This window comes from Eupeodes corollae, chromosome 1 (assembly GCF_945859685.1).
Source record: "Eupeodes corollae chromosome 1, idEupCoro1.1, whole genome shotgun sequence".
Classification (NCBI taxonomy): domain Eukaryota; kingdom Metazoa; phylum Arthropoda; class Insecta; order Diptera; family Syrphidae; genus Eupeodes; species Eupeodes corollae.
In genome coordinates this window covers 255,622,545-255,647,148 of record NC_079147.1, presented here as the reverse complement: position 1 = coordinate 255,647,148, position 24,604 = coordinate 255,622,545, and the positions used below count along the sequence as shown (strand labels likewise).

General features: G+C 35.2%; 1 protein-coding gene across 1 annotated transcript; it reads left to right on the top strand.

Annotated features, from left to right (window-relative positions):
- Positions 1-11,997: 11,997 nt before the first annotated feature.
- Positions 11,998-23,642, top strand: LOC129940864 (protein preli-like). Its single transcript, XM_056049377.1, has 4 exons — positions 11,998-12,302; positions 12,379-12,533; positions 12,619-12,832; positions 22,547-23,642. Exons 2-4 carry the CDS (start codon positions 12,442-12,444, stop codon positions 22,928-22,930), a joined length of 690 nt encoding a protein of 229 aa, XP_055905352.1. The 5' UTR covers positions 11,998-12,302; positions 12,379-12,441; the 3' UTR covers positions 22,931-23,642.
- Positions 23,643-24,604: the final 962 nt, after the last annotated feature.

The following is a 24,604-nucleotide window of genomic DNA, read 5'->3' as shown; positions in this document are numbered from 1 at the left end:
AGCCAAAACGTTTTAATTGCTTTGGTAAAAAAAAAACTGCCCACTCAATTGTGTTCAGAGTCAATTCTGCATCTTTTGGGCATTATTATCTTAATAACAAAATTTATTTTATGTCGATGTCTCAACTTGTTCTCAAGATATTTGCATCGAAACTAAATTTTTAGCACTTTTTTGTTTTAGGTTTTTATTTTACTACCAATAGGACCTTAAAAAAAGACATGCAGTTCTCGTTTAAGCAAAAAAGCTGACTCTATAGTTAAAGTAGTTCTATAAAAAGATTTGTTTAATTTTTTCTTAATTTTAAACACTTTAAACAACTCTTTTAACTAATGAAGGTTTTTAAAGTAATTTAGAAAGAACTTTTCATGAGAAGAATTACTCTTGGAGGATTTGTCAATTCCTCGCAAGAGGCAGTACCTGTGAAAAAAACATTTAGGTTTCATAGGTTAGGGATTTAACATAAGATACTGGTATGACAGTCCAACGCGCTAATCATAATGCCACAGGTGCTGTTTATCTTTACCACGTTGTAAATAAACCTTTCGACAAGATGATATAGCTGCAGTAAAATGTAAGAAATACGCGCAACGTTATCTTACACCTATTTTTAAGCTCTATATATGTTTATGGTGATTTAGACTGAATAAATGATAACCAATTTGACAGATGTAGGTTCAACAATATGGCCGCTATCAGCTGTCAAAGTTCCAATCCAAACATCGTTTTCCTTATAAAAGTCTACTTAAACAATTAAAAAATATACATCTCATGTAAATTGCATTAATTTTCCAAAAACTGCATTTCCGCTTTTCAAAAGGTAATTATTCTTAAAAGGTATTTTATAAATTTAATTTGTATCTCATAAAACACTTAAAAGAAAATCGTGTTTTTTTTAAACTCCAATAAAATTCTCTCAAATTTTTCACAACCCATTAATCCAATGAAAATGGTAATTTCAATAAATTTCTGCTTGTCCAAATTACAATTCCCAATTCGGTTTGTAAAAGGTATCTTACAGATAAATCTGAATTCTCATGCCACAATCAGCGCCACCAAGTGGCTTGCTGCAATCACAGTACCTCTAATATCTACCTTCGTTTGTTCTTTCGTTGAAACTGCTGTTTTAACGCAGAAGAGAAAATTAAGTAAATCTTCTTCAAGAAAACCGCGACTTAACAGAAAAAAAAATATCTTTCAAAAGGAAGAATTAAAAACCCTGGAGATTCGTAAAAAGGGATAACAAGAAAAAAGCAAAAGGAACAAACAAACAAACTCTCAGATTCCTTGCATTCTTTTGGAGCATTAAATTCCGATTAGATATTCTCCCCTGGATGGTGCGTCGTCATCGTCCTAACGCCCAACACTCTTTAGCGGTGCTGGCAATGGTGGCAACAGGAAGCAGCTAAGAAGCAAAATTCCAACATGAATGAATTTCGCTTAAATATCGTCGAATATCCTTTATTTTATTCGTTGGAGCCAAAAAAGATGTGAAAAGGCAAATTTAAAATCGCACGTTGCGAGTTTAGTGTTATTGTTTTTCCAACGCATCATCCACCCCCATCTCCAATATGCCGTTGGATGTGTATAATTCTATAAATCTTTTAGCTCGCCAAAGAACTTCCTTGTTTCGTTTTGGACTTTGGACACTCTTTGTGGTTTATTTTTCTTAGAAAATTCATGAAAAAAACTTTCTAAAAAGAAAAAAACTCACCACCGACGATGACGACCCGACTTGACGACGGATGAAGCATCAAGTGGATAGTGGATGCTGCCTGCCCTGCAATCCATTATATCCAATCCACCAAACCAAACCAACCCCAACCCCAAAAAGAGAGAAAAGGAGAAGATTTTTTAATTAGAAACGGGTGTTGAGAATTACAATTACATGGGAAGGACACATTATCTCGCCCACATCCTTAACTCACAAAGATCGTACCGTACCGTACCGTATACCAAACCGTACCATTTGCTGCCTCCCGATTTCCCTTTTTTTTGAACTGATGGAACTGGAGGAGAAAGTATAAAAGTTTTCTCCCAATGAATACAAAGCGGATGTAGATAAAACAAACGAAACAAAAAAAAGCAAATTACAAAGGACCAAGGATAATCCATGTGGCAAGGATAACTCATTTATTTTATTCCTTTCCTTATATTTTCTAAATGAGAGTAGAAAATGAATACTCTTACAAAAAATTCAAATTCAAAGTCCGAATGGAAAATAAAAAGGACCAAAAAGGATTTTGGTCTATATTTTCTTCTTTTTTGCTTTGTTATATTTTTCACTTTTGTTGTTCTCCTCCGATTTGCATAAAAACGAAACTAAAGAAAATAAAGGACTTTCACACAGATTCACTCTTTCAAAATAGTTTAACATCAGAGTGGAGAGAGTGAAGATACATATATACAGCTAACGGGAACGGCTGATGGATATTTGGGTGGGCCATCATCAGGCAGGGCGTGTGTCCTTGCTGAGGCGAGCGTTCGGGATCCAATTAATTTTTAGTATTTTAATTAGCAACCCAGAGTGTAATACCGCAAAAATATAAAAAAAAGAACGAGAACGAGAAATAGAGTGAGATGGGGGAGAGCTTACTTTTGTGAATAGTTAATTCCAGCATGTTTCATCAATGGTCAATGGATTATCCTTTTGGTATACTCGTAGGATAGAAAGGTAGTTATTTCGTTTTGGAGATCTCTTTTTCGTTAACATCGACAACACAAAGCCACAGAGTTTTGTGAGGTTCTGATGGACAAAAGCAATTGGAATTAGGTACCTTTTCTTTTAAATACCAACCAGAAAACCTAGAAATAGGTATGCTCTTTATTTTTTTGAAAATTCTATTTTGTCAGAAACGTTTCGAAAATCACTACTCCATACAAAATTTGATGTAATCAAAGGGACTGCTATAGAATGTTTTAAGGATTCTATAAGGAAATGTAGATAAAAATCCTTTTGTGTGATATTTTGTTGGGAAAAAATCTTCTGCCACACTTATCTAGAATACAATTTTAAGATAAACATCGCGTCGTTATTAAAACTTAATGTGAAGACTTGAAGGGAAAAGAACTTCCTAGAGTCAAAATCCTGGAATGTATATATTACAACAAAAGTATTCTTTTAAAGAATGTAGTGTTTTGAAACTTCGAAAAGCTGATACATTCTTGCAGGTATGCATCTGTCAAATTAACTGTCAGTTATTTAGTCTGTAAAAATTATAACAAAATATATTTAAGACCACTCATGAACACCCGTATCTAAAACAAATCACACTCTGAAACAACATTTAACTATGGTAAATTAGTTGGGAATTATGAACGAATATAATTGTAAAAATTTCAATACAATTTTGTGCAAAGAGTTTTATGTTTTGTAGTCTTATTGCTACATGAATGCCAATATCTAGCAAAGCATCTTCCAGATCGTTAATTTGTCGTTGATCAATCGAAAGTTGGTTGTGACAGATTAAAAAAGCTTAAGGTTTCCTTTTTTTAGTCCGAACTTTAAGAATGTTTTTATTGAAAAGTGTGCTCCGTTCACAATTTTAGCAGAGAAAACGCTTCATTTATTTGTCAAAAATAAATCATTGTTGATAATTTTCTTTTTTTCAGGATTTGTTCTGTTGGGAAAGGTTTTGCTGACTTCCAGAAAATAGGCAATAAGCGGATTTACCATTTACGGAACTTTGAAAAATGCAATAATATGTTAAAGTTTAAGCTTAATTTTGTCAAGATATGCTTTTTTTGATGGATATTATATTTTGTTTACAAAAAAAACCATAAGTTGACAAACATGAAGATTGTTGAAGGTTAAATAAATTTGAAGTCAATATCTTTTCTTATCTAGGTTTTCCAATGTATATTCCTAGTTTGAAAGTGTCAAAGCAAAGAAATATTTAAAAATCAAATGCAGATTTGAGATTTATAATATGATATAAATACATATGTATATGCCAACAATAAATTGGCACATAAAATATTTCCTTAGTCTTATCCTTTCTATAAAAGGGCTCAAAAATAATTGCACCTTACAATTCCTAACATAAAAGTAAGTCGCTGTTTCACTGAACTGCACCTTGACAGGTAAAACTTTAAATTATAATGAAACCAATCATTGGAATTTTGTATAGGTCGATCATAGACTTCATTGAAAATTTCTGTCATTGGGCACAAATTTCCTGATTGGAATCAAACATTTAAGTTTAGAGTTGATCATGGAAAGTAAAACTCACAGGTGACAATTCAAAGAAAATTAAACGCGTTTCAGTGAAACGAATATGTTCCGAAATGTTAAATCAACAATAAGCTGTTCATTGAAAACGCTTATTGTTCATTGAACAATTAAAAATTAACTAAAAGAAAACTAAAAAATCAATAACATGTTTGCTTCATCTGAATACCAAACATAATATTGTTAACTTAAATTTAAACCTCAAAGCAAAGTTATCAATGATGAAAACCAATCAAGACTTTAAATGGCACCTTATACAATTAAGTGAAACCAATTGTGGATCCAGGAGGGTCGTAGGGACAACACCCCCCGTCTGTCTGCTGTTTGTCCTGGCCCCTACAACCTAAACCAATGTGCTGAATGAAATTGAGGTTTTTAGCCGATTTTTTTATTAAAATCAACCGGAACATTTTTTTAAAACTTTCTCTAAATTTGTTGTTCTTAATGAATTCTTTTTTCAAGAAAAACATACATATTTTGGTTTGCCCTAATGATACCTCTCACAAAACCGTTATTTTGTTTTTACGTTTTCATAATCTTCTTTTTCAGTGCAGCTCTTGTCGATAATCAAATTTTCAAATTGATGAAGATTTTTGGATGATCAAAAATGTCAACCGCTCTAAATATTTACAAAAAAACCTAAGTGTTTTGAGAAATAAAATGGCATTTAAATATTTGAGAAAAATATATTTTGCAGGTATATTTTTTAATCTTTTAGAAGACATAAGAAAGTTCTAGCGATCCAGTTGTACATTTTTTTCTTTTCAAAATTGATTTTCTGTTGAGTACAAAAACTTTTAAGGTCTTAAAAAATTTAAGAAATCTATTTTTTGAAGTGAATTTGCCTAAGAAGTTCTGGAACTGATATTTAAACACGTATTTCAAGAATATAAATGTCCTAAAAACTGCAAAATGAGACTTTTGTTAAACTAATGGCTAATTGAAAAACGCAATGCCCTTTTTATATCTATTAATATAAAACCTGTGAATCTCTTGAGAACTGAAGTGAAAGGAAAAATTCTGAAACGTGTAATTTGCGACTGCCACACAAAAGTTTCTTCACAATTTATTTGTTTACCTTAATTTGTTTTTATTTAATGAACTTCCCATAAGAAGTTATTGTAATGGATCGGATTTGTCGAATTGAAAATTTAAGGTCCCTAGGGTCCAAATAAAGACGTACGTTCGCAACGTTTTTTTCGTCGTGCATATAGCTCAAGAACCAGAAGAGATATTGATTTCCAATCAATTTTGTTATACAGATAATATTGAAGAAGGTAGTAGTTTAAAAAAGGTGAAAATGTTGGTTAACCCTTTATATCTCAGGAACCAATGACTTGAATTAAATTTTATATTATACACTGTAACGTGATATTGTAACGCGATACCAAATAAACATATTTTTGGAAAAATTCAAATTAACGGGTTTTTTTAGAAATCAAAAAACTGAAAAGAAATATTTGTCACCTCGAAAATTTTATGAAAAAAATATTATTTCATCTCCAAAACAATTTTGTGCATTTGGTACAATTTGAAAAAAATCTAAATGACAGTTTTTTTTTAAAGACTTAAAGAACATTACTTTAAGTTGGTAAAAAAATGAATTTCGACGCAAATATTTTTCAAAAACTTGAGATTATGGCTTAAAAATTATTTTGTCTTATAATAAATATCGTTTACAACATTCGGTAAAATTTTTAGCAAAAAAGAATTGACAGTTTTATTTACAAAAAATATAAACCTAAAAAAAAATAGTAAATTTTGGTAAAAACTGAATTTTGACTCAAATAACTTTTCAGAACTTTGAGATATTGGCATTAAACTAATTTTATTTTTTAAAAAATAGTGTTATCAACATTCAGTAAAATTTTGAACAATCGGATAGACAGTTTTCTTACAAAAAATTAAAAACCTAAACAAAATTAACAAAAGTTGGTAAAAACTGATTTTTGACTTAAATACAGTTTTCAACGTTCGATACAATTTTGAGAAAGATTGAATTGACAGTTTTTGACAAAAAATAAAAACCAAAAAAAAAAAACAATATTAAAATTAGTACAAATTTACTTTCGATTCAAATATCTTTTCAAAAATTAAAAATACTGGCTTAAAACTGGTCTTTCTCATAGAAAATATTTTCTTCGACATTCAGTAAATTTTTTATAAAAACCCAACTGTCCGTTTTTTCATTAAAAATAAAATGTACAAAAATATTACTCAAATTTCGTAAAAATTGATGTTTGGTTCTCGTTATCTCGTGTGAATAATAAGAGTTATTGACTTTAACTTAATTTCAATCATCCAATTTGAGGTATTGAGAGCAGAAGTGGCGTAATCCCAAATTGCGATAATTGAGAAAAGAACGGTTAAAGAAAATAAAGAAAAACAATTGTTTACTATTAGTTTCCTATTTAAAATAATGGCTAATACACTTCGGCTATGACATATTTGGTGTAATATCTTCTATTTCAGATCTAAATCTTGTCTGTAAATGTGTGATTTACTGGATTTTATGTGGCTTACACCACTTCTGCTTTCTAGATACAGGAATAATTTAAAAAAGGATTGTATTAAAAATACAAGTTAGTACATTTTTTTAATTATGATTTTCTAAGTACAAAATAATTACAAGTTTTGAATTAAGACTGCTATGAAACTATCACTCTTCATTCTCATCTACGTATTCAACTAAGCCAAAATCTCTGTTTGTAGAAACAGTTGTCAAGTTCTTATAAAAGTCCAGGTAATTCCGGTAAATTTAGTAAGTCGAGTAAATCTTTCTCATTCGCTTCATTTACGGCATTTCCTTTTGGAAACAGAAATTCGAGATTTGAGATTAATGCAGATTTTCTTTTTCTTAATATCACAGTTTTAAAAAGCACATCTTTGTTATTGCTGTACTCGTAAGAAATATTGAACTGGGTCTCTTTCAAAAATTTAAGCTATTCCACTTTCCCTTTATTAACATTAATCTTTGGATTTGTTATATTTTTTCCAATTTTTTCGTGAAAAACATCACAGACCAATCCATAACAAATAATTTTAGATGGACCCTTCTTTCTTGCCGTTGTTATAACCAGTCGACAGGGCCAAAATGTCTATTAAATATTTCTTTTATTTTTTGATACGACCAAAGTCTTGATTAAAAGGTAAGTAAGAGTAGGCACTCAATAGAAATTTGTGATCAATTTTAATTTACATAATTTAATTTGAGGTACCCACAAAATGTTTAATAATGCAATAAGCAGCTGCCAATTTCTTGGGGAGCTCTTGTTTGAACCGACTCATCCCAAATGTACATGTAAGCTTTGTTCTTAATCATGTCATGGATGTATGATATCATCAATGATTCACTGCATCAACTCAACATATAGTCGACTGACATCGAAAATCATCATTATCATCTTAACATTTACCATAAACGAATGATATAAAAGCCATAAAGTCAGACGAGGAATTATTGCTGTTTTTGTCTTAAGCCGTTCAACTTAAATCTGCTGTTAATAAGTTGTTTTTGCAATCTCTATTACTAAATTAAAACTGTTTCAATGAATTACTTATAATAAACCTTAATCAATAAGAAAGAAGCCTTTTGATTCCTATACACATTTGGGGGCTCAACAAAAAAAAATAATAATAATTTTTCTATAATGTCGAAAAATTTCCCTGTCGATCAATTAAAAGAAAAACTTGAAAGTCTTGGCTTAGATATTACAGGTGTAAAAGCAGTGCTGGTTGATAGACTTGATAAGGCGTTGGAGGAGAAAAGTAAATCCGAGTTTGAGAGCAATAATAATCAAGTAGAGCAGAAGAGCGAACAGATGATGGCGATTCAGGGTTCTAGGGTTGGAGAATCAATGAGTCGCATCGGAGTAAAAGACATCGAAAATTTGTTATCTACTTTCAGTGGCGATGACAACGTTTCATTCAAAACGTGGCTAGCAGAAGTTGAGGAACTTGCTGATCTTTTGAACTGGACCGACATAGAGAAATATGTTTTTGCAAAAAAAACAACTTTCTGGATCTGCACGCATTTTCATTCGCACGTGCAAATGTTCTTCGTATGCTGACTTTAAGACAAAGCTGTGCACAGAGTTCGAAATGCCAGTCTGTAAAGCTGAAATTTATAAGAAATTACAGACCAGAAAGATGAACAAGAGTGAGCGTTTTCGTGAGTATGTCTACAAGATGCAGGAGCTGGGTCAACTTGCAGAGATTGACGAAAGTTCCCTTATTTGGTTCATCGTGAATGGTACTCCAGGTTCTGGCGAAGGTAAAATGTTGTTGTACAACTGTAAACTATAGCGCAGCTGAAGGAGCAGTATGAGGTATATGAGAGGGTTTGCAAAGCTGGTAATTCAAGTGGTGTTGGTAATTTTGTTGGTTTTGGTGGCAACAATATCAGCAGCAGAAACGTGGGAGCCGACAAATTTCGAAGCAGTGGTGGAGCAAATAAAAAGAATCCCAATCATCGTCTGTATCGTTGTTTCAATTGTGGGTCAACGGAGCACCAACGCATGATTGTAAATCTGAAACAAAATGTTTTTCATGCAACGGAGCTGGACACATGGCACCCACATGTCCAAACAAAAATCAACCAAAAGCAGCAAATACCATCTCAGTATTAAATTCTAAAAACGTGATTATTAATAATTTGTCATTTCAGGCGTTAATAGACACTAGTGCTCAAGTATCACTGATGCGAGAAGATGCTTTTCGTAAGCTTAAGATGACCTGTTTGGCCTCAAATTTTGGGGTTATAATACGCAATGACATCATTTCCAAAACCAGGGTTATTTTTGACAAAAATGGTGCAATTTTTTACAAGCAGGATGAACTTAATTTCGTTATGCAGATCGATATTAACGAGAATGCCGAAGTTGATGGACCAATCAAATATGCAGCTGATGTTAAACGCCTGGTCCAAAACTATAAGCCGAATCCAAAAAGAGACTGAGATGACTGTAATGCTGGAAGATGAAACACCTGTTTATTGCCAACCCCGCCGCCTTCCGATTATTGAAAAAAAGTGGTGAAGCAGCAAGTTAAAAATGGCTTTAAGACGGAATTATTAGGCCATCGTCTTCAACTTTTAGCAGCCCAGTGGTTATTGCAAGCAAAAAAGACGGCAGCCCAAGAGTCTGTATTGATTATCGCCGATTAAATTCAAAAACTATTAAAGTTAGATTTCCTCATCCTATAGCTGAAAACATAATTGATAATTTACAGGGAGCAAAGGTTTACACAACACTGGACCTGAAAAATGGGTATTTTTACGTCCTAGTTGCAGAAACCAGCAGAAAATATACTGCATTTGTGACAGATGAAGGCCTCCATGAGTTCAACTTTGCTCCGTTTGGGGTGACGAAATCTCCTGCAGCATTCATATGCTTTCGATCTTTCGCGCTTTGGTGAGTAAAGGCATCGTTGACATCTATGTAGATGACTTAATCATATGGGCAGCAACTGAAGATGAAAATTTGGAAAAACTGAGAATGGTGTTGCACACAGCCGCCGAATATAACCTACAAATAAACTGGTCAAAATGCAAATTTTTGCAGCGTAAGGTGAAATTTTTGGGACACGTTGTTGAGGATAGCAAAATAAGTCCATCACCCACCAAAATAAATGCTGTACAAAATTTTCCAGAGCCTGAGAATGTGAAGAATGTGTTAGCTTTTCTTGGATTGAGTGGTTTTTTCAGGAAGTATATTAAAAATTAATCGATGATTGCTAAACCCCTTTCTGATTTAACTAAAAAAGATATTAAATTTCAATTTTCTTCCCAGCAGCGCAAAGCTTTTCACGATCTGAAAGATTCTCTAATAAAAAAAACCCTGTGTTAACTATATTTACAAACAAAATGGGGTCACAGAAGTTCATACGGATGAAAGTCAAGAAGGAATCGGAGCGATAATGCTGCAGCAAGGTGATGACAAAAAATTTCATCCAATTTATTATTATAGCCGCAAGAACAGTCTACCCGAACAAAAAATGCACAGCTATGTGTTGGAGGTTTTTGCTGTTTACAAAGCATTGGAAAAGTTTCGCGTCTATCTCCTTGGAACAAGATTCAAGGTTGTCACCGATTGTATAGCATTCCGCCAAACAGTGGGCAAAAGTGAGCTGCCAAATGCTGTAAAAAGATGGATAATGTATCTTCAGGACTTTGACTACACAGTTGAACATCGGCCTGGAATTTGAATGACTCACGTTGATACACTAAGCTGAAATCCTGTTGTATATGTATTGCAGCCAGAACTGTAGGTGCGCTTGAAGAAGCTGCAAGAAGAAGTCGAATTCATCGCATCTATAAAGGATGTACTGAAGCAAGTAGAATATGAAAATTTCCTTATGAAGGGTGAATATTATTCAAATTTGTAAATGGATTTGAACTATTAGTGGTTCCAAGAAACTTGGAAAAAGTGGTAATCAAACTCAAACACGAAGAAGGACATTTTGGACTCCAAAAGACTTTAAGTTCCGTTATGCAAGAATTTTATATTCCTAAAGTTAAAGAAAAAATCCAAACCTGTATAACAAATTGCATTAAATGTATTTTAGCGAATCGGAAAGGAGGCAAACAGGGAGGATACATTGAGCAAGTTGATAAAGGCGATCTACCACTTGACACGTTGCATCTAGACCACATAGGCCCCATTGGAGTGACACAAACACAATACAAATATATATTAACTGCTGTGGATGGTTTTTCTAAATATACTTGGATATATCCGACCAAAACTTTAAATGCTGAAGAAGTTGTACGACGTCTTCAGTGACAGCAGCAGCTATTTGGAAATCCTCGCCGAATCATTACTGATCGTGGTGGTGCTTTCATCTCAGAAACATTTCGTAAGTTTTGTGAAGAAGAAAATATTAAATATATTTCTTCGATATCACGTTACAATATATTATATAAAATTTAATTCAAGTCTTTAGCGTTTTTGGTTCGTAAGATATTTAGGGTTAACCAAAATTTTCACCTTTTTTCAAACTGCTATGGTAAAAAAACCACAAACGCAATTTTCTTGAGAGCCCTTTCTGCATCTTTCTGCCTTATTATCTGTATAACTTAATTTATTTGAAATCGATATCTCTTCTTGTTCTTGAGCTATATATAACAAAAAAAAAAACGTCGCGGACGTACGAACGTTCGTACACACGCACAGACATCTTTCTATAAATCTTTTATTTCGACTCTAGGGACCTTGAAACATCGAGATATGTCAAAATTTTCAATTTGACAAATCGGACCCATTACAATTACTTCCTTTGGGAAGTTAATAAGAAGATATGGTTTTAAAGATATACTATGAATTGTTCAATATGATACAAAAAGAATGGATAGTGGTTTATTGAACAAAAATGATACTCAAAATGGTCAGAAAAGTGGTTTATTGAAAAAAACAGTTCTCCATAACTTGAAAACTAAATGAGATATAAAAAAACGGTTTGCGCCAGACGTTATCTAAAGAAAATTTTAGTTTCCTTATTATATAGTATAATACAAAAAAAAATTAAATTCTTAAAACATAAATCTCAATAAATTAAAAATTCTTTCATTTAGTATTAGTATACAATCATCAATAAAATGAACACGTCTGCCTTAGTTATTTCCTTAATCTAGTACAATCGCAAAGTACTGTCTTATTTTCATTGCCTACAAATATACTCGTCTCGCTTTCACTTTCATTCCGAAATGTCATATTTCCTTATGTCAACACAAACATCATTTCGCTCAAATCTCTTGTTCTCAATTTTCTGGTTTTCGCGATTTGATTCTTCCGAAAAGCACATCGTCGTCCGTCACAGCTGTCGCCGTCGTCGTCGTTGTCGTCCTCCATTCAAAATTCGGATTCATGACTCGTCTCACGTTCACCCAAAGTCTCAAACTCCAACTAAAAACGTAAACGCATTGTTTGGCAATTGAAATTTGAAAATCGATAGTTTTCATCTGTGTGTTTTGTCGTGTTTACATTTTGAGAATTTTCCTTTTTTGGTTAAGTCTCGTCGTTTCGTCAGAACGAAAACGAACTCAAAACGCACCGGATTCGGCAAACTGTTGTATAACGTGAGTTAATTTGTTGCAGAAAAACATACACAATCAATTCTAATTTTAAAAATAAATTCCAATCGATTTAATTTAGTTGGAAAATACAAAGTAACAACATCGTGATCCAAATCTACCAAAGATAGAAAAACAAACAGTCATGGGAACCTTCTATGAATCACGCACTGTATTCGATTACAGCTGGAAGCAAGTTGTTCAAGCTTATTGGAATAGATATCCAAATCCATCAAGGTTTGTTTTGTTTCAAGCTTTGGCTATAAAATGGGTTCAAAGTTCAAAGAGGTTTTTTAAAAATGAATTTTATCTTGTTTTGCAGTTCACATGTTTTAACAGAAGACACTGTGTCTCGAGAGGTACGCGATGGCAAACTCTATTCAAGACGACTTCTCTCGAAGACGAATCCAGTGCCACGATGGGGAGAACGATTTGTCAATACAAATTCTGTGAAAATCGTCGAAGATTCAATTCTGGATTTGAAGAAGAAGTCACTCGTTACATTTACAAGAAATATTGGATTTAAAAAAATTATGGTAAGTTTATTTTGTTCATCAATGTGTTGTTGTTTTTGTTGTTATGATGGTGTGCCCAGGACAGGAAGCCATAGAGAGAAACTACGTTGTTGTTATTTGTTTACCTTTTATGGGCTTTTATGACAACCTTGAAGGGTGTGTTTATAAATAGGAAGTACATTAATTTTTACGATGTAACTAATTACATTTTATTGGAAATCAGAATTTTGATAGTTTGTTAAGAAGACTGACAAAAACAAACGACCTAGACAGACTTCTACGAATTCAATGATTTGTTGTAATGATAACGAATCAATAGCAATGACCTTCATTCAAAAAAATAATGATATAACTAGCTTAGATTTAAGCTCTAAAGCCAGATATTAAAACTTGCAAGGTCGTTTGATATGAGCTTGTTGTAAACTTACGTGGCATGTAATAAGTACCCGTGCCGTATATTAAGTATCTCAATAATCGAAGCTCTTTGCGGAGAGACACAATGGGCACACTTAGGCAACATAAGGGACTTAAAAGTAAGGCAAGTTTCTAGTATCTGATTGACCAGCTGCCAAAAAATTGTTTTTCCAATTACATCAACTTTATTGGAAAGCTGGCTATAAAGTTAGGCAAGAAAAATCTAAAAAATCAATCAAGTCCACTAGTGTCAAAATAACAGCTGATCATACTTTTTTATTTAGCTAAAAGCTGAACTTTATTAACCTGTCGTTTATTTATTTTCTGCACAAATCCATTTAATGTTTTGTGTAAAGGGTCTAATTGGACAAGAAGTAAGTAATTAAATTTCTGAATATTGCAATGACAAGAAGACAGTGTAGTACATTCGTGCAGTACGGCTAAAAAACAAATCTATGTTGACTGATATGAGAATACTTAATTACTTTCTCAAGGTGGCGCTACAGGGGCAGACCTTGGCCTTAACCAACAGGCGTCACCAGCCAACTCGGTCCTTAGCTATCTGTCTCCAGTTTCGCACGCCAAGTGGGTTGAGGCCTTCACCCACCTTAGTCGCAATCTTCCTCTACTGCGCCGTCCCTCGGGATTGGATTCGACGACCTTCCGGGCTGGAGCGTTGGCAAGTTCATTCGCTCTACATGACCTAGCCATCAAAGCCGTTGGGCTTCAATTCTGCTAACTAGGTCAGTGTCGCTGTACAGCCCGTAGAGTTCAGTTCGTCGTTATAATTTCTCCTCCATTCTCCATCTATGCGTAGGGGACCAAAAATCACCCGAAGAATTTTTCTCTCGAAGCATCCTTAAACACTCTCATCTTTCTTTAACAGAGTCCAGGCCTCAGCGCCATAAATGAGATTATGAGTGTCTTATAGATGGTAATTTTAGATGCTCGAGAGAGGACTTCACTCCTCAATTGCCTTCTAAGTCCAAAGAAGTAGCGATTTGCAAGAGTTGTTCTTCGTTTGATTTCAGCGCTGGTGTCGTTGTCTATGTTAATAGCGGTGCCTAGGTAGACAAAGTCCTTAACTACCTCGAAGTTATAGCTGTCCATGGTGACGTTTTGTCCAAGACGTCGTTGTTCAGTGTCTTTTTTGATGACAGTATATATTTGGTCTTGCCCTCATTGACCATTAAACCCATCTTCTTCGCTACAGTCGCAATGCTCAAAATCGCTCCAGTGACATCACGCTTTGATCTTCCAACTATGTCAATATCATCTGCCTATCCGAGTAATTGGATGGACCTATGGAAGATTGTGCCTCTAGTGTGTTGACGGTTGAGTTTTGCACAATTTTTTCCAGAACGATGTTGAAGAAGTCGCATGACAGTGCATCGCCTTGTCTAAAACCTTTTTTGACAGCAAATGCATCGGTGAGATCTTTTCCGACCTTGATAGAGCAGCGTGCAGTCTCCATCGTCATTTTTCACAAACGGATAAGTTTGACAGGGATGCCAAAACTAGACATTGCTTTGTAGAGCTATTCCCTATAGACGCTGTCATACGCAGCTTTAAAATCGATAAAGAGATGGTGGGTATCGATTTGAAGTCGCTGATTTTTTTCCAAGATCTGCCGTAGTGTGAAAATTTGGTCGATAGTAGTTTGAAGCTACACTGATAAGGACCTATCAGGTTGTTGACGAACGGCTTCAGACGTTCACATAATACGGCAGAAAGGATCTTATATGCAATGTTAAGAAGACTGATGCCTCTGTAGTTGGCGCAATTTAGAGGGTCTTCTTTTTTATGTATTGGACAAACTATGTTGAGATTCCACTCATCGTGCATGCTTTCTTGCAGATGAGTTGGTGCATGCTCCTAACCAACTTATCTCCAGCTGCTTTAAAGAGCTCGGCATTCAATTCATCCGCTCCATCGGTTTCATTAGACTTCAGATATGGCAATCTTTACTTCGTCTAAGTCGGGAGGACGGGATTGTTGGCTTTCGTCGTCTATGTTGAATGGATCATCCTGCCTGACAGCGGAATTCAGTTCGTCGTCGCCGTTATACAGTCTGCAGAAGTGGTCCTTCCATATCCTCAGCATTGACTGCGGTTCCACTATGATGTTTCCTATTTCGTCTTTGCAGCCTTCCGTTCTAGGTTTATGTACCTGTGAAAAACTTTCGAACTTCATTCCTGCTTTTATACCTCTCAACATCTTCGACCGCATGCTTCTCATGCCCTCTCTTTTTCCTTCTGAGAAGTCGGCGTTTATCTCGCCTCTTCTGCTCATAGAGCTCATGAGTAGCTCTCGTCCTTTTATGCAGCGCCGCCGCTTTGCGTGGCTGTTGTTTGGCTGCATTTGCCTGCCGACATTCCTCATCAAACCATGGGTTCCTTGTTGGTGGCTGCTTGAAACCCAGCACATCAGAGGCGGCTTCTCTGATTGCATCTTGGCAATGTTGCCACTGGTTTTCGATACATTGTGTTGGCGGCAAAGAACTTCGAGAGAGGCTACTTGTAACTCGGTCCGAAAAGGATTTGGCGATCTCTGGCAATTGTAGCCGTTCGACGTTGTACCTTCTCCCAGCACCTCGCTGTTTTGCCTTTGGTCTGAAAACCCGAAGTGCTACCTTGGCTACAACGTGGTAGTGGTCGGAGTCGATGTTAGCTCCTCGGAAAGTTCGTACATCCATGATACTGGAAGCGTGTCCGATCGCAATGTGGTCAATCTGGTTGACAATAGATTGATCTGGAGAAGTCCAAGTACCTTTTTGGATGTTGAGGTGTGGAAAAAGCGTACTGGCTACCATGACTTTTCGCCCCGCAGCAAAATCTAGGGACCTAACATTCCACGTGCATATCCGAAATTCGTTGTCCTTTATTCGTTTGCGTTGGTTGTCAACAGTAAATCCGTCCGTATCCGAGGCTTGTTGGTGCTTCGCAACTAAATGTATTTTTTACGTGTCCAGGAAGTCAACCAGACGGCACAATCCCCAACCTGGAGGGCCAGATCCTTAGTATAACTCCAAGGACGGGGCGCCGGATAAACCCCTTCCTGATAAGAGGTTACGAAGCGAATATTTTTCCACACGATTTCTTTGTCTTGACTGGCCTTGATCAATTATTAAAAGCGAATGGATTAGTAAATTATATAAATTACTAGCTGACCCGACAAACGTTGTTTTGGCATATACATAAATAATTTCCAGACAATATTTTGCTAGAAATAAATAACTTATCGTAAGTGTGTAAAGATGTAGTATTGTAAGTGATAGAGGTAGAGATAGAGCACTGTCAACAGTGACAACATATTAAAATAACAAATCACCAAACAATTTTTTTGAATTTATTAAAATTAAATCTTTAAAATTATATACATATGTACATGTCATTATCAATTTCTTAATGCAACAAAGTGTACAATATTTTCTTTTGATCCCATATTTTGCCTATAAAAACAAATTGGATGGTTTGCCCACTCGAGAGTATAATTATCCGTATGAAAAACATGAAGTGCTCAAATCTTAGCAACAGACAGACTTCGTTTGGCCTGGAGACTTATTTATGGTCATTGCAAATGCCAATCTAATTGGAAATTGAAGGCGTTTAAATTGAATTGCCACATCTGTGTGTATAATAGGGATTCACGGTAAAAATATATTTTCAACTCTGAATTTTTATTTAAAATTATGGATTCGATAACATTTTTCATTAATTTTTTAACTACTAATCGCGTGCCGTTGCACAACGTGGTGGGTTCAATTACGAAGCGAAATTACCGGAGATCCAACATTCAGTTGTAAATTATGCGGTGGCATGCCTGGTAAATCCAATGAGTTCAAAATAATTAACAGCTTCGGTAGCAACGCAAACAGTATCAAAAGATTTGTATGATACCAAGTCGCCTGGTGACAAATGTTATGTCTTGAGATTTAATTCGTTGAAATCCACATTTTTTGCTGCCAAAATTGCTCTTTCTGCCAGCCACTCATGATTTGTATATTGTCTGTGTACATCGAGAAATATCTAATCAATGGGAGCATCTTGTGAATCAATAATCGTGCAGAAATCGACCCGTAATTTTATGCATCCAGTTTGATCTGTAGTAACTTTTCCGTCGCCTATACCTATACCTATATGAGAATTTTTCAGCGGATGAATCTTAAAGCGTTTGAACACGCATATTTTCTAACAGTTGTACTTTTTCAACATTACGCCACAGTGGCGATGATTTGAAGCACGCGTTGATCTCATTAGAGTACGTTGAACGCGGAATAAGGGGAATTGTTTGTCTTGGATCACCTGAAAGGAGAAACAGATTACCACCAAATGGTCTTTCTTTGTTTTTTATATATTTTAATGCCCTGTTCAACGCATCAAACGAATGATTGTGTGCCATAGTGCATTCATCCCGGATGATAATTTTACACTGTTTCCGTACTATGGCAGTGGATGATTGTTTTTTTTATTTTGCGCACCGCGTCTGGGTTATTTTGAATATTTAGTGGCAGTTTAAATACTGAATGAGTTGTTCTGCCTCCATCCTTGTCATACCGAAACTGAGAATATGATGTGGTCATAAATGGTTCTTTGTTCTACATTCATTAGTCGCTGCCGTTTCTACAGTAGGTATTGTGTTTGTAGTTCAAGATTCAATTCAGTGTCTAAATCAGATGCATTTCGAATTGGTGAATGTGTACCAAAATGAATGAGATCAATGACGCAAAGATCAAAGCTTCATTGTACATAACGTCATTGAATACAACCGTAAGATCGTTGCACCGTGCACGATGTTAATACAATAAAACATATATAAATATACAAAATAGATAAAAACCTATTCTTAGATCTACCGAATGTATATATATGCAAAATTTAATTGAAATTGGTTAAGCCGTTTCGGAGTAGAATGGCAACCAACACTGTGACGGGAGAATTTTATATATTAGAGATTTCCAGAAAATGTTTGTTTAGATTAAAATCTTTGAAATTATTTCTTATTAACTTTTGAAACTTCTTTTACTTAAATACTCTTCATCTTTCTTACTTAGAATGTTGTGTAAAGTTTTGATGCCTTTCAAAAGACACATTTGTGTTCCAAAAATTAAGCAAACATAACCAACAAGTGAGCGTCATTGGTTCGCAAATATTCAAATAAAAACCCGTCGAAAATTCACGCCAATAATGCGAACTTTAAAGAGGAGGGTCAAATAAGGAAGTTTCTATCAAGCCGACCCTGTTGAGGAAAGCCGGACAAATTTGAAACAAGCCAGGAAGGCCTGCAACGCTCATATTCGACGTACCAAATTAATACATGACCAACATTTTCGGCAAAAAATACTACAATATTCCAAAGGCAGTAAAAATCTTTGGTCATTTGTAAAAACATGAGAAATTCTTCCTCTCTTCTTCTCCTCTTCTTACATAAATCCGCTGGTCCGAATGGTATTTCCGCTATTGTTCTGAAGAGGTTTTCTTTAACGCTGGCAAAACTACTGCGTAAGCTTTTTCATCTGTCCTACTGCTCAGGTCTCGTTCCGAGCGAATGGAAAACCGCATTTGTCCAGCCCATCTTCAAAAAAGGCGAATCTTTCTTACCCTCTAATTTCAGACCGATTGCACTTCCCTTCTTTCCAAGGTCATGGAAACGCTGATTAATTATCAGCTCAAAAAATATCTTGAAGATCGAAAGCTTCTTAATGACCATCAGTACGGCTTTCGAAGCATTTGGTCCACTGGTGATCCAATGGTTCATCTCATCTAACAGTGGAAGAAATCTTTACATCGCTTTGGAGAAAGTAAGATTATTGCACTTGATATTTCAAAACATTTGATAGGGTTTGGCATCAGGCTCTCTTATCGAAAATGCGTGCTTTTGGTTTTCATGAATCCCTCCTTCATTGGATTAGTAATTACCCTTCGGGTTGTTCAATACAAGTAGTATTCGATGGATTGAAGTCTGAGAACCCTACAATAAATGCTGATGTGCCCCAGGGCTGTGTTCTATCTCCAACACTCTTTCTCATTTTTATTAATGATCTCCTGTCTGCAACTTCTAATCTGAAATGATTTCATTGTTTCGCTGGCGATAGTACTCTTAGATTTTCATATTTGTGTTCACGTCCCTCTTCTTCGGATGTGAAACTGCAATGACAAAGTACGATAAGCTCATTAAATTCCGACCTTAACAGCATTGTACAATGGCGAATAAAAAACCGCGTGGAATTTAATGCTTCGAAAACCAAGTGCTGTCTTGTATCGTTTAGATGTACCCCCTTGCCATTGTCAATTGATGGCACTTGCATCGAGAAGACTGAACATCTCGATATTCTCGGTATGTGTGCCACCAACCACCTCTTGTGAAACGATCATATACACGATATCGCCAAAAATGCCGCAAGGTGTTTGGGTTTCCTTAGGCGATGCAAGAAATATTTCACCCCTTCTGTTATCTACAAGACACGTCCAAAGCTTGAGTATAGCTCCCATCTCTGGGCGGGTGCTCCTGCAACTTACTTAAGCCTCTTGGATAGTATTGAACGTAAAGCATTTAAATTGATAGACGATAATATCATCATAAGTTCATTTACTTCGCTTGAACATCGTCGTAAGGGTTTTTTGTCTAACCCTATTTACCGTAGTTTTAATGGTTGATGCTCTAGAGAAATAGCCAGCCTAATTTCTCCCCTTAAACAGTTCAACCGTAATACTAGCACTTCTAGAAATGCTCATCAGTATACCCTCTAGCAGAGATTCGTTCTTTAGCCGTACTACGCGAATGTGGAATGCCCGGCCACACTCTGTCTGTCCTAGTCATTGCAATATTCAGGAATTCAAAAATCTCATTTCAAATCCTCTCTCCCCTTCGTAGTGCTCACAATGTATCTCTTCATAATAAGGGTAATAAAACTTGATAGTGAATTCCTGAAAGTGCTCGGATTTCGATAGAATTCTATAATTTTGTTAGTAAGTTTTAAATCAATCAGTGATATTATTGTAAACAATCATTTTAAACGATTTTATTTGAATACAGTTCAAAAGACTTAAGTATGTTAAATGATTTGATAAAGCTTTGGTCCACAAAGACTTGTGTCGCAAGACCTGTGTCTTTAGTAAACTTTCTATTAAAATGTCGTTACTTGGCCAAATTGAAGTCAAGTCGCTATTCTCAAATGATTCATGGAAGAATTAGGTTTGTGCAATACCCTGTTAAGCTTCTGCCATCAATATTCAAAGGTGTAGTTTTAGAAGTTTAAAAAACGAATGCTGATGCATAGCAGATCAAAGTCATTGCATTAATACCTATTGCAAATCGTGTAAATTTTTGTCTTTCAATTTACCCAAATAGCAGAACATAAAAATTATTCGTCGGTCCAAAACTTCTTTCAATCCTTCTTCTATGTATTCAACTATAAAATGGAATATTTTTTTTAGCTCTACGACTTTTATAGATGTGTCTGGAGAAATTGAAATCAGGAAAGAAAAGACAAAGAGAAAATGCTTTTGGGTCTTTTTAACACTTTTGTGTAGATTGTCGATAATCCGGAGTTCCTTAGACGTACGAATTTTGGCTCACCGATTTCCAAAACATCATTATTATAATCATTGAGCTTTAGATGGGTTCGATCTTTGATTCCTTCTCTCAAATTTATACACTCATCTCCATGGTTAGTTAACTTAATAAAATTGAGGGCCACAAAGCTTCGGAAATCCTGTACGAATCGTTTGACTTCAGGAACTTATCGACTTTACTAGTTTGTTGTTTTTTAACTTTTCCATCGGATTTTTCCGAGCTTTATTTTTATCTCTGAAGTTTTGCGCTGGAAGCAATCATTTTTTTTTCACAAGCTCTACCCCATTTTCAACACTAACTTTCTGCTCCAGCGTCTCTTCATCGTTAAAGCGACAATAGTGAATGTCTTTGAGATAGATGAGGTACTTGTGATATCGTCCTTCTTCATAAAGGGGCTAACAATTCTCCGTAATAATTCTCAAATAAAACTAAGAAGCCAAAGTGCTTTTTTTTCATCATCCTAATCTTGAATCTTTATTTGAGTATGGACACTATTAACTGGCAGGGATATGATCATGTAAGGCAGTTTGTTCATTTATTTTTAGATTTCTTGAGCTTTGTGTTTATTCTTCATCTCCTACAATAATACGTTTTTCTCTCACTGAAGCTCTAGTTTTTGTGACGCCTCCTGGTCAATACACATAGATGATTAAATCGTTTGCAGCTTATTCCATTTTTAAAATGATGTCAATGTCGCCTGCGTAAGCTGCTATATTGCTAAACCTACCGAGGATCGTCCCTTGACACCATGATTATTTTCCAGTTCTCTTCTGAACGCCTTGCAATTCTGTAAATGATATAATTTATTACTTATGAAACAAAAACTAGTTCAAGAAGTTGCTTTTGCTGGCTCAAAGACCTTACGCTTGTTTCAAAGCATAGTTCTGTCATCGTTTTGATCATATTGGGCTTAACATTTGGATTATTGTTATAAAATCGTTCGATTATGTTTCCCCACTAAAACAAGCCAAGAAGGCCAATTGACATCACCCAGACGACTAATAATACGATTTTGGTGCATGAACCAAAGGTGGAACAATTAATTTCAAACATTTTAGTAAAAATAAAATAGGCAATCATGGCGCTGCAACACCGTTGACCTAAAAGTTGTTTTCAGTCTCATTTTCAAAGAAAAATGGTCTTATATAGCTACTACTCTACAACCTGTACTCTTTATGAATGTATTGACTTCTCGACGCTAAGGTGAGGGTTTTGCGAGCCCTATGTGCTTCAACTTTATTTGTTCGTCAGAAAAGATGATATTTAGCTCAAAAAACTTGTTCGCTTTAAGTTTCTCAGAGGTCCAAGCTGCGAAGCCATAACGAAAGTGGTCTCCCTCCATTCGCACATATAATAAAGTTTTCTGAGTCCACCTGTAGAAACGATTTTAATCAAAAATGAAAAAAAAATGATTAAGAATATTTTTATTTCAAAAAGAAGATAACACTTTGAACATTTCCTAACCATCAGCAGTCACTGCCGACATAATGTCTCTCGAATAATATACTTTTCATGTTTGGTCTTCTATTTTTAAAACAAATAACAACAAACCCCCAAGGAAGGTGAAATCATCTCGTTCTAGGTTACAAAACTCACGTATCAGAAAAACTTTGTTCTTCAATTTCGTTGGCCCTTGAACTAAATTTTCAAGAAAATCTAAAAATACGCCTGATAACGTAGAGCATATGATTTCTAACATACAAACAAACATTTCTAAACATATTATCTCTCTTCTTTTATTTCTAGCGTGTCGACGAACGCGTTGAATACCTCGAACAAAAAGATGGCACCACAATCGCCATTCGCACAGCATTCATCAGTTCGCAAGTATTTGGGTTTTCGCGTGCGATTCGTGCATTTGGCGTGGAACGTTTCAAATCGAATTGCAGCAAAGCATCAATGGGTTTCAATCATGTGCTGCGGAATATGTTCCCCTCAGCCCATCTTCATGCCATCGAAGCAGCAAACAAAGTCAAAGAAATTGCTCCAACAAATCAGCAAACAACAACGACAGTAGCCCAACAAGCTTCTAGCAAAGCGGAAAAAATCAAACGAGCTAGTCGAGCTACTTATGAATTTGTTAAGAATCAGGCTGGCAAAGTTGGTCAAATGTTCTCGGTGAAGAACTGAGGTCCAGTGGAAGATTAAAAGATAATAATCATAGAAAAAGCACGTCAAAGTCAACGTCATTGAGATTGACTGGCTTTTATAATTTTATTATAATTTAGTCCGTAGTCACTAAAACAAAAAACATCTAAAATTAAAAAAAGATTTATCATCAAGGCTCGAAAAGGACTGCAATCAAAAATAAGGCAAAAGTGTATTTAAAAAAAAAAAAAACAAATAAAAAGATCGCTTATGCTAAAAAGGAACGAAACTGCCAGGAAGAAGGACAAATCAGTCATTGGCTCCCAATACTAATTATTTCATCGACAGTTATTCTCCCTTTCCTTAGAGTTTAATGAATTCCATTCCAACAAACTAAACAAAACAAGAATAGATATTAATTGATTAAAAGTTGAATTTAAATGATGAAATGAAGAAAAAGTGATTGTTTTGCTGAAAATTGGGGTTTCAACATAAAAAAAAATTATATTTTTATCTAAATAAAAATTTAAGTTTAAATTTATTTAATTATGATGCAATTGTGACTCTGGTCCATAAAATACATTATTTTTTTTTGTAAACTTAATATTAAACTTAAATATTTAATTAGATTTATAAACAAATTCTTTGTTACAAAATTTATTATTGTTTTCATTTTTATTTGTATAAACATTTAAGTAAAATTTAGATGCGATTAATCGAAATTAAATTGCAAATAATGCGATAAATATTTAAATTTTGTTTGTATTTTTCTTTAAAGGAAATTAGGTTAGGTTAAAGTAGCTGTTGGTTGGGAAGTCCAACACACTTAGACAAAAGTCGTTGTGATACCACATGGATCAGTTGATCAGGTTAACTTTTCGAACCAATTGGAGCTCCGAATGAAGCGTAGGAGACAAATAATGTCAGAATTTTTTAGATCGCTGGTATCGTTGAAGTAGTAGTCTCCAAGGTGGATTCTACGTCTTTGATATAAAGCAGGGCATGTGCACAGAAGATCAGAGATTGTCTCCTCCTCGTCCATGCGACTCCTACAAAGATCATTTGTAGGGCCTCCAAGTCGAATAGCATGCCTTCCTATTAAGTAGTGCCCAGTCAGGACACCTATAACGTAGCTAATGTGCAATCTTCTCAGGGAGATTAATTGTTTTGAGTGCCTGGCGCTAAGATTAGGCCAAATTAGTTTTGTCGCTAAACAGGTGGTGGTGTTATTCCAACTGAAATTTGTTTTCTCCATGGTATCTTACTTGAGCATGAGTTTACATGTAGCTTATGCTAGCATTGTGAGCCAGCAGAGGTAAAATTGTTCCGCTTTTTGCAAGTTCGTCAGCTTTGCAATTTCCTGGAATGTCTCTATGGCCCGGCACCCAGAAAAAGTGATTTTGAACTGTGTAGCCATCTCCGTAAGAGATGATCGACAATTTAGGGCTGTTAGTGAGTTAGTGGATGTCCAAATGGTAGACATGTGCATTCAAGAAGACACAAGCGTCCACAGGTTTTTCTCAAAACCTACCTCCCCGCGGTGAACATCGGGTGCCTAGTACCTCAACTGGAGATTGGGTTCCAACCCCAGTGGCAAGTTGTTGGAGCAGCAAACGAGAGAGGGGGGAGAGGTGTTTCCACTAAGGCACCTCTCGTTATCCAGGCGGCAGCGGACGAATTCTCGAGATGGAATCAACGGTGGCGTCTACAGTTCCA